Source organism: Sitophilus oryzae, unplaced genomic scaffold, assembly GCF_002938485.1.
Source record: "Sitophilus oryzae breed Bouriz unplaced genomic scaffold, Soryzae_2.0 scaffold_465_pilon_pilon, whole genome shotgun sequence".
NCBI classification, from domain to species: Eukaryota; Metazoa; Arthropoda; class Insecta; order Coleoptera; family Curculionidae; genus Sitophilus; species Sitophilus oryzae.
The window spans coordinates 6,592,495-6,603,839 of NW_022147046.1; the positions used below are offsets into that span (position 1 = coordinate 6,592,495).

Here is an 11,345-nt window from a genome sequence, read left to right on the forward strand (position 1 = left end):
AAATTGACGCCATAATTTAAAATTCCGTTACCATACGGAAATAGATTGAAGTTTTGTGATTACAGTGATATATAATTATGGAAAGGAAATACTGCCATCACAGGAAGTGAAATATCTGGGAATAACCCTGGATAGTAAACTTCTCTGGAACAGGCATATTAAGAACATTACCAGCAAAGCCACAAAGGCTCTCATGATATGCAGAAGACAGGCGGGAAATAGGTGGGGCTGCGCCCCTAACATTTTGCAGCTGGATGTATACCATGATAGTAAAACCCATGATTACTTATGGAGCAGTTGCTTGGTATATAAAACTAGAGCAACGTACAGCAAGGCAAAACATGTGCAAAGTACAGAGACTGGCATGTATCTGCATCACAGGTGCCATGAGAACATGTCCAACAGCAGCAATGGAGGTCATTCTAGACCTAACACCACTGCACATTGTCGTCGGTAGTTATGCAAATGCGACAATGATTAGAATGGTTACTGACGGAAACAATACTGGGAGAATTTTCAGGTCAGGGGCTTGGAACGCCCTCAAAAAGAAAATTCCACTTCTCCAACTCCCAGTGGATGACATACCAAGAATTTACAACTTTGAGAAACACCTCACTGTAGCATTGAGTAATAAAAAGGATTGGAAGAAAGAGACGCTTACTCAGCATATTAAAGACCATACCATCATGTGGTATACGGATGCTTCCAAAACCAAAGCAGGGACAGGGATAGGAGTATTTGGGCAGAAAACTGAATACTCCGAACCAATGGGCACCTACCCCAGTATCCTTCAGGCAGAAATTTGCGCTATCGAAAGATGCGTACAATTTGTCTTAGATAGGAACTATCGAAAACAGGAAATTGCCATCCTATCCGATAGTCAAGCAGCACTTAACGCGATCAACTCAGTAACCATCAATTCGAAGTTGGTCAAAGAATGCTTGGAGAAGCTCAACAAATTAGGCAAAGAAAATAAAGTCCTCCTACTCTGGGTGCCTGCTCACCAAGGGATAGAAGGCAATGAAAAAGCAAATGATCTAGCTAGAAAAGGAGCAAACACTCCACTAACTGGACCACAACCGTTCTGTTTTCCAAACGGGAACCAACTGAAAGCGGAACTGAAGAATCTGGAAGACTCCATCCGTAACTTGGTATGGGTGTCCTCCAACGGTCTAAGACACTCGAAAAAGTTCCTTGGAACTTATGACCGAGAAAAATCAACGGTTTTCCTTGATTTAAGTAAAAACAATCTTCGGATTGTCACGGGGTTTCTAACAGGACACTGTGTCCTCAACGAACACCTCAGTAGGCTGAAACTGAGAAACAACGGCGAATGCAGATTTTGCGGGGAAAATGGGGAAACACCAGAACACCTTATCACTGAGTGCGCCGAGACGACGACCATTCGTGCCATGAACCTTGGTACGTCTGATGTCGAGGATGGAGAGCTGGCCTCTGTGGAGCCGTCTCAGATACTGGCTTTTCTTAAAGCCCTGAGATTGTATGATGAGTTATAACTCGTTATAATTCAAGAAAGGGGAACACACAATAGATCTATAAGGTCGCAGTGATTAACTCCCCTCCTAAACATTCTACATATATAATTATAAAGTTTTGTAACAAATTGCTCGCTATTTATGGCAAATGCTGAAGCTCTGCAAACCTTAATCAAAACTTAATCAAAGCACGTGTGTTTGGAATTTTGGGTGTGGCTTAACACGACAGGATCGGGCTAAGCCTTAGGCAGATTTCTGAAATATAATATATATTTCCTTTGGCCACACACCCGCTTTACCCGACCCCTGAGAGCGACCCGAAAGTACAGCGTAATATACTCTTAAGAAAAAGTAATAAAGCTGAACATAGTTTCAGAACTATTTTCAATAATATGTCATAATAAAGTTAACCCTTAACTGGTCCGGCGTCGTCTGACAGACTACGCCAAATAATTAACTCGTTCTCATTAGTTACTGGGACCGCCTACAGGATTGGCGTTCCAGCTAATCCTCCCCCTCACGGTCAACAACTGATACTACTTAAACCGTAGTCTCTCAGACGACGCCGGACCGTTTGTGTAAGATTTTGTGTGTGACAAACTTTTGTAAAATATCGCCGGGCCTTCGAAAAGAGTGCTTTTAGGAGACTCTAGTTGTGAAGAAACTCTATTAAAATGATATGATGAGGACTGTGACAGTGACAATATGACAATCTGCCATACAAATGCGTTTGACAATGTCAAATATTCCACGAGAAATACACTTTACAATTGGTAGAATATTTCCAATTCCTGTACAACTAGAACATGCCGACGGAGATATTCTTATCCCATAGAGTTCTTATCCTAGTTAAAGAAAATGTTATGTCCTAGTTAATTATTTTTTATTGCCTAGAATGTACGATCATCAATCCATTGTGTAAAACATGTTTAGGAAAACACTGAACTTTGCCTCATGCTGTAACTAAAATCTTTTTTTAACTTCAGTTTTTATAACTTATTTTTTATATATATATATATATATATATATATATATATATATATATATATATATATATATATATATATATATATATATATATATATATATATATATATATATATATATATATATATATATATATATATATATAAAAACTTATTTCTATATTGTAATGATTGTTAGTAATTTGGTTTTATTTTTTAGAGCTTAGTAAAAAGCTAATTGATTTTTTTTCAAATTTATATGTATGTTATTTTGTTTTGTACTATATTTTCTTTAAGTTAATATTAATTGAGCCCAATTTTGTCTAGATTAGTTCAATAATACATAATATAATATTTAATGAAATAAAAATTTGTTATTTTTTAGTTTTTGTGTGTTTTTTAAACTTTTTAGAAGGCGTAGTCCTACAGACTACGCCGGACCGTTTATGATACATATCTATTACCGGACCAGTTAAGGGTTAAACTCTTTAAATCTTCATTTTTTTAAATTAGAATATAGGATTTCTTTAATAAAATGTGGGTTTTGGCCACAAGTAAAATTTGGAAACACAACTGCGTTGAATTCAAACGGTAAACAGCTTGTTAGTTCTTATTTTGTTGTAAAACAAATTTGCATAACATACAGGAAATGCTCAAAGTCTGTGGAGGTATATCTTCTCCCTTCGTCAGAAGCTAAAGAACAAAAAAATATTTAAAATATCTATATAATAATAGCTCCCGTATATAGCTTGCCATGCTATAGCCGTTCGATATACAAGAAAGGTAATGTAGCTAGCACTACGCCTTAACCGCCTATTATTACCTCAGGATTGTGAATCCCAAGTACTCATTTAAGGCTGCGTCAACCTAGGTACCCAAACTATTTTTATTTTATTAAAAATAGTCGGCTGATGAATTGCCGGCTGTAGGATTCAAACCCACAACCTTTAGATTGATAGACGAGAGCTGTACCTCTACGCCACAGAGCACCTTTTTTCTTAAAATATCTAAATACACAATTCGAGAATACTTTAGTTTTTAAATTAATAGCCAAACGAACTACCGGATGTCACACTTGATGTATATGGACGATCTAAAACTATACGCTAGTAACGAACATCAGTTACAAAGCATGCTTGAATTAGTCAGTAGATTTAGCGAGAAAATCAAAATGGAATTTGGACTGAGTAAATGTGCTGCAGCTCATTACAAAAAAAGGAAAATTAAGACACACCGAATGTAAAGCTAATGAACGAAGTAGAAATCAACACTCTCAAAGAACCAGCTTACAAATATCTAGGCATGTTGCAGACCGGCCAAATTAAAGACAAGACAATGAGAGATATTACTAAAGAAAAATATTTAAAACGTGCCTAAATCGTAAAAACAGGTGCCCAAACATACTTACCTGGAAAGGAAAAAATATAGCAATTGCTAGCTGGGGCAGTACCTTTAATTACCTACACATACGGTGTGCTGAAGTGGAGCGATACCGAATTGAAGGAAATGGATAGAGATACTCGTAAAATATTAACGAAGAACCGAATGCATCATCCTATTGCATCCACTGCCAGATTATACTTACCTCGAGAAAATGGGGGCAGGGGACTTTCAAACCTAGAAGATATTTGCAGAAAACAAGTAAGCAGTTTACAAAAATATTTTAACAACAAAGAAACAACTTTACACCGAGCAATAAGAACCGCTGACATAGGCTATTCAGTCTTAAACCTAGCTCGAAATGAAATCACTGATAGATCACCACTGAGTGTAGGCGACATAGTGCAGGAATTAAAGGACAAGGCGCTACACGGAAAATACTTTACTGAATTGGATGCAGATTGTGTAGAAAAAAGTAAATCAGTAAAATACCTAATGGAAATTCAACTTACCGGCGACTTACTGAGAGGTTCATATATGTGCTATTCAGGATCAGGTGATAGCAACAAGATCACACAGGAACATTGTTCTGAAAGAAAACACAACGGACGGATGTAGAATGTGTAACCAATTTTCATAATCCATACAACACATAAGTTCTGGTTGTCCCACGTTAGCGCCATCAAGTTATACAGAAAGGCATAATAACATAGTAAAAATAATCCATTTAGAACTGTCACTAATCCTTGGTTTACAGTCTGAGCAAACGAAATATTTTAATTACACCCCAGTAACTATAATGGAAAATAGTAGCCATAAACTATGTTGGAATACACTTATTTTAACAGATAAAACAGTATTACAAAATAAACCCGATATACTCTGGATAAACAAGGAAGAATGCTTCATAATTGATATAACCGTATCATTAGACCAGAATCTTCAAAAAACCGCAACAGAAAAAATACAGAAGTATCAAGATCTTGCATATGAATTAAAAAGAGTTTTCCAGCTCAATAAAGCCATGGTTTTACCTTTTGTCATCTCTGCCAATGGACTTATTCGTAGAGATTTTACAAAGAACACGGAATTATTGAAATTAAACCGAAAGCTTACCAACGAGTGCTTAAAAGCAGAAATATTGGGAACACTGAGAATTGTCCGAAAAGTACTTAATATTAAAAGACCCTGAACTAGAACAGTTCTGGTCAAGAAACCAAACCAACCGAGTTAATCGTGAAATAAAAAAAGTAATAATAATAATAATATAATAATTGAGATTCTGACATACCCAATGGTATGCGTACAAATTTTGTCAATTTTACACCTGTTTTAATATTTATCTCAAAAAAAATAGGTTAGTATGTAGCCGGCCGTAGCTCTAGCGTTAGTGTGTCGATCTGCGGAGCGGAAGGTACTGGGTTCGATCCCCAGCCAGTACGGTCACTTTATTTATTTAAGTAAAAGTATTTATTTATCTAAATAGAGCGACCAACGAGCCGCCACCTCAAGGAAGGCAATGGCAAACCACCTTGAGTATATTTGCCTTGTACAGCCTCTCAAATAGTGCCGTTCGGATTCGACAATAAACTGTAGGTCCCGTGTACCTCTGAAACACTGATAACACACATCACAAGTACATGATGCGAGAGGTAGCCGACGCTCTATATAGAGTATGGCACTGTAAGAAGATAGGTTAGTATAATTAGTTGAGTGCTTTAAGCCCTTATGGGATACAAACCTCAGAATTCATTTACTGTGAACGAATTTTTATAAAACTTTTTGCATTGTATTGTTAAAAAGATATATTACAAAGTTTACCCATTTAAATTCGTTGCTTTCACTTTAGTATTTAAATAAACACACATATACAAATGCATACATACAAGATGGCTCCACGTTCCAGAAAAGCTCTGTATCAGGATTCCTATTTATAGATATAGATATATATATATATATATATATATATATATATATATATATATATATATATATATATATATATATATATATATATATATATATATATATATATATATATATATATATATATATATATATATATATATATAACGCTTCAAATTGTAAGCTACTGCCTAACCAGGCTGCAAATGGCGCCTTTGTGCCTCGTTTGCTTCTCCTTTTTCTTTTTCAGGATCGCTAGTTCATCGTTGCTGATTCCTCCTGTATTGATGAAGCCGGAAGGCAGAAACACTCAGTGTCTACGGGTAGTCATGTTTTAGTCATATCTCATGACTAATCTTTCTGTGGACTTGCCCAATAAATTCTTCCTTCTTTTTATTATAGTCTCCACGATAACATCCTTTGTTTATTGTTTTCTCTGGGCCAAGGTGATAGCGGCGAGGTGTGTTGGAACGCCTCCGCAGCGGTTTTTCGGTAGTAACGCTTCAAATTGTAAGCTACTGCCTAACCAGGCTGCAAATGGCGCCTTTGTGCCTCGTTTGCTTCTCCTTTTTCTTTTTTCAGGATCGCTAGTTCATTGTTGCTGATTCCTCCTGTACTGATGAAGCTGGAAGGCAGAAACACTGAGTGTCTACGGGTAATCATGTTTTAGTCATGTCTCATGACTAATCTTTCTGTGGAGTTGCCCAATAAATTCTTTCTTCTTTTTATTATAGTCTCCACGATAACATCCTTTGTTTATTGTTTTCTCTGGGCCAAGGTGATAGCGGCGAGGTGTGTTGGAACGCCTCCGCAGCGGTTTTTCGGTAGTAACGCTTCAAATTGTAAGCTACTGCCTAACCAGGCTGCAAATGGCGCCTTTGTGCCTCGTTTGCTTCTCCTTTTTCTTTTTCAGGATCGCTAGTTCATCGTTGCTGATTCCTCCCGTATTGATGAAGCCGGAAGGCAGAAACACTGAGTGTCTACGGGTAGTCATGTTTTAGTCATATCTCATGACTAATTTTTTCTGTGGACTTGCCCAATAAATTCTTCCTTCTTTTTATTATAGTCTCCACGATAACATCCTTTGTTTATTGTTTTCTCTGGGCCAAGGTGATAGCGGCGAGGTGTGTTGGAACGCCTCCGCAGCGGTTTTTTCGGTAGTAACGCTTCAAATTGTAAGCTACTGCCTAACCAGGCTGCAAATGGCGCCTTTGTGCCTCGTTTGCTTCTCCTTTTATTTTTTCAGGATCGCTAGTTCATCGTTGCTGATTCCTCCTGTATTGATGAAGCCGGAAGGCAGAAACACTGAGTGTCTACGGGTAGTCATGTTTTAGTCATATCTCATGACTAATCTTTCTGTGGACTTGCCCAATAAATTCTTCCTTCTTTTTTATTATAGTCTCCACGATAACATCCTTTGTTTATTGTTTTCTCTGGGCCAAGGTGATAGCGGCGAGGTGTGTTGGAACGCCTCCGCAGCGGTTTTTCGGTAGTAACGCTTCAAATTGTAAGCTACTGCCTAACCAGGCTGCAAATGGCGCCTTTGTGCCTCGTTTGCTTCTCCTTTTTCTTTTTTCAGGATCGCTAGTTCATCGTTGCTGATTCCTCCCGTATTGATGAAGCCGGAAGGCAGAAACACTGAGTGTCTACGGGTAGTCATGTTTTAGTCATATCTCATGACTAATCTTTCTGTGGACTTGCCCAATAAATTCTTCCTTCTTTTTTTTATTATAGTCTCCACGATAACATCCTTTGTTTATTGTTTTCTCTGGGCCAAGGTGATAGCGGCGAGGTGTGTTGGAACGCCTCCGCAGCGGTTTTTTCGGTAGTAACGCGTCAAATTGTAAGCTACTGCCTAACCAGGCTGCAAATGGCGCCTTTGTGCCTCGTTTGCTTTCTCCTTTTCTTTTTCAGGATCGCTAGTTCATCGTTGCTGATTCCTCCCGTATTGATGAAGCCGGAAGGCAGAAACACTGAGTGTCTACGGGTAGTCATGTTTTAGTCATATCTCATGACTAATCTTTATATATATATATATATATATATATATATATATATATATATATATATATATATATATATATATATATATATATATATATATATATATATATATATATATATATATATAGATAGTGAGATTTTCACTCCAAACTTTTTACAAAATATGTGTTTAATGGTAGTTCACATTTCAAAAATATTTTATGGATATACAGGGTGAGTCAAATTCCGGTTTCAAAAATATCTTAATACCATAGAGTATATTAAGTGGTATAATAATTATGACCAAGTCCATAAGGACGTCAATATAGACGTCCAGATAACTTCGTATGATAACTTCTAATCGAGACGATCGACTTATTGTAAGTTTATCGCTAAGAAACCGCCGTTTGTCAGCTTTTCAAATTGATAATGAATTGCACTTAAGGAACGTACATATTAACTAACGGACTATAAGAAGAAGATTAAATGAAGCAAATCTTATGTCAAGAAGGCCTGCTTCGGGACCAGAACTTATAGAGGTGTTGACTAGGCCCAAAAGAAAAGGCATGGTCTAATAATAATAATAATAATAATAATAACGTATTATCCTATGGTAAACATGGTGAATACAAGAAATAAACGATATTCTCAGGGCGAGGGGGGACAGCGGGCTGGTCCCCTTCGGAATCGTCCAAATCCGCAGCCTGTCGAGGGTGTCAGCATGGCGGGTGATGCTGCCCCGAGATCTACACTCACCCAAACGCAAGAAATAGGACATCCTCCATCTTCAAGTGCTGAACCGGACACACCTGTTCCCACCGAAGATGGTACGAACCCAACGGTACGTCGCAAGAAATGGACCAACGCCGAAAACAGTGAAATCATGCGACTGTACTATAAAGTTACTAACCTGGAGACGGACTTTACAATGTACCGTGGCAAATTGTATGCACAATTTATAAAGGTTTTCCCAAACCTTAAACACTTAAGTGAGCAACGCATCGCAGATCAACGCAGGACCATAGTAAGTAGGAATCTTCTTTCTCAAGAGACACTGGCCAGAATCAAGGAACAAATAAGACTAGAAATCAACCCAGAAACAACTATTGACATACCGCCACAACCACCGCAGAGCGAAAGCATACGTGAAGCTGAGACAGAGACTGCACTACCGACAGAGATTACACTACCTACCGAACAAACCCAATTGGATTATCTATACGAATCAAACCTAATTAAGTTTTATGGCTCCAATCCCAACCTCAGACCATCACTTCCGAAAATAAAATACACAGCACAAACAACAACAATCATCGAGAGAGTTAACGCTATCCTATGTGATAAACTGAAAACCAGTTTCAATTTAGAAGAAATACATGTACATATATACTGTGCGGCCCTAACTTGTCTTACACAAAATGGTCAAGATGTAGCCCAACGTCCTAAGGAAAATAAGAAACCTATACCACCCTGGGAAAAAAGAATGTCTGACAAAATCAGCAGATTACGTAGAGACATAGGTCGCATGCAACAACTTTCTAAAGGAAACGATAGTGAAACCCTTTTAAAGAAGATATCAGAAGACATAACGACTAGATTCCGTCAACTAAGCGGCCAAACCCAGAAAGACTTTGTTATCGATACTCTAGACTCATTAAAACAACAGCTAGCAGTACATACAGACAAACTCAAACGGTACAAACGAAGCCACCTACGACGGATGCACAACGCCCAATTCACCCAAAACGAGAGGTGCTTCTACCGCAACCTTGGAAATAAGGCAAATAAAGAAAACCCCCAACATCCAAATGCCATAGACTCAAACCAACTAAATCAATACTGGAACAACATCTGGTCGTCTCAAGGAGAGCATCAAATAAATGCCGCATGGATAAACCAGGAGCGTGAAAAACATCAGAACGTAAGAATGGAAGACACAATAATTACCTTGCGCGACGTTGAAAGTGCAATAAAAAAATTACCTAATTGGAGAAGTCCAGGGCATGACGGAATTCACAACTTTTGGCTCAAGAAATTTTCCGCTACTTACAACCACCTAGCGAGAGAATTTACTGAAACTTTGATTGACCCCAATAAAATGCCCGTCTTTCTAACGGAGGGAATTACTCACCTTCTACCAAAAACAAAAAACCCAGATAATCCTTCCCAATATCGACCCATCACCTGCCTTCCATCAATTTATAGGATATTTTCAAGCTGCATTAGCAGTAAAATATATACCTACCTGGTCACCAATAACATCCTACATGAAGAGCAAAAAGGTTGCAAAAGCAGGGCAATGGGCTCTAAGGAACAGCTTGTAATGGACTCGGTGGTTTTGTAGCAAGCCAGACATAACAAAAGAAATCTCTTCATGGGCTATATTGACTATCAGAAAGCGTTCGACTCCATACCACACAGCTGGCTGTTGCAAGTTCTAGAAATCTGCAATGTTGACCCCAAAATCTGCCGATTCTTTAAAGAGATCATGCCTTCATGGACGACCTCCCTCAACCTCAGGTCTGCTCCCTTTGACATAACATCGCCAAAAATTCCAATTCGTAGAGGGATATTCCAAGGGGATTCTTTTAGCGCCCTTTGGTTTTGTCTAGCCTTAAATCCACTATCGCGGATAATCAATGAAACAGGTTATGGATTCTCACTACGAACGAGAAACAGACGTCATCTCATTACACACCTACTATACATGGATGACTTGAAGATATATGCTGCAACAAAAAACCAACTTGAAAACCTTCTGCGTACCGTTCATAAAATCAGCGCAGATATTGGAATGACCTTTGGTACGAGCAAATGTCAGACTGTTTCAATCATAAGAGGAAAACTATGCGAAACACCAGAATTGAATCTAGATGAGAAAACTATTATCTCCGCAATGTCGACTGAGCCGTATAAATATCTTGGAATGCTACAAACACACAAAATAGAACATGGAATTATTAAAAACCGCCTATCGACCGCCTTCCGACTGCGACTTACCTCCCTTCTAAAGACAGGTTTGAATTCTAAGAACCTCTTTAAAGCAATAAACACTTATGCCCTACCGGTTCTTACATATTCTTTTGGAATAGTCAAATGGACCCATACAGACTTGGAATCCCTAAATCGCCTGGTACGAACAACCTTAACCAAATTTAAAATCACCACCCAAGAAGCGCTACGGAACGGGTGACCCTCCCTCGAAATCTTGGAGGTAGAGGTTTACTGGATGTTGTTAATGTCTGTCGGGAGCAAATAAAGAGCCTCAGAGAATACTTTTATACCAAGAACAGCAACCTTTACGTCACGGTGTCTTCAGCTGATGTCAAATACACCCCCTTGAACCTCAGTAGAAACAATATGGTGCTTTTCCAACTCCTACATCAATCACTAATAAAATAGCTACTTGGGGAGCCAAGGAGTTACACGGACGGTACCTAAATGAGCTAGATCAACATCACATTGAAAAGGTGGAATCATTGCACTGGTTAACATCGGGTTATCTCTACTCAGAAACCGAGGGATTCATAGTGGCTATGCAAGACCAAGTTATTCCAACACGCAACTACCGGAAACTCATCCTAAAGGAGAATATATCAGACAAGTGCCCTAGATG

General features: G+C 38.3%; 1 protein-coding gene across 1 annotated transcript; it reads left to right on the forward strand.

Moving 5' to 3' along the window:
• Positions 1 to 8,348: 8,348 nt before the first annotated feature.
• On the forward strand, positions 8,349 to 10,073 carry LOC115885926. The gene has a single exon (XM_030904955.1). The coding sequence runs from the start codon at positions 8,349 to 8,351 to the stop codon at positions 10,071 to 10,073; it is 1,725 nt and encodes a 574-aa protein (XP_030760815.1).
• Positions 10,074 to 11,345: the final 1,272 nt, after the last annotated feature.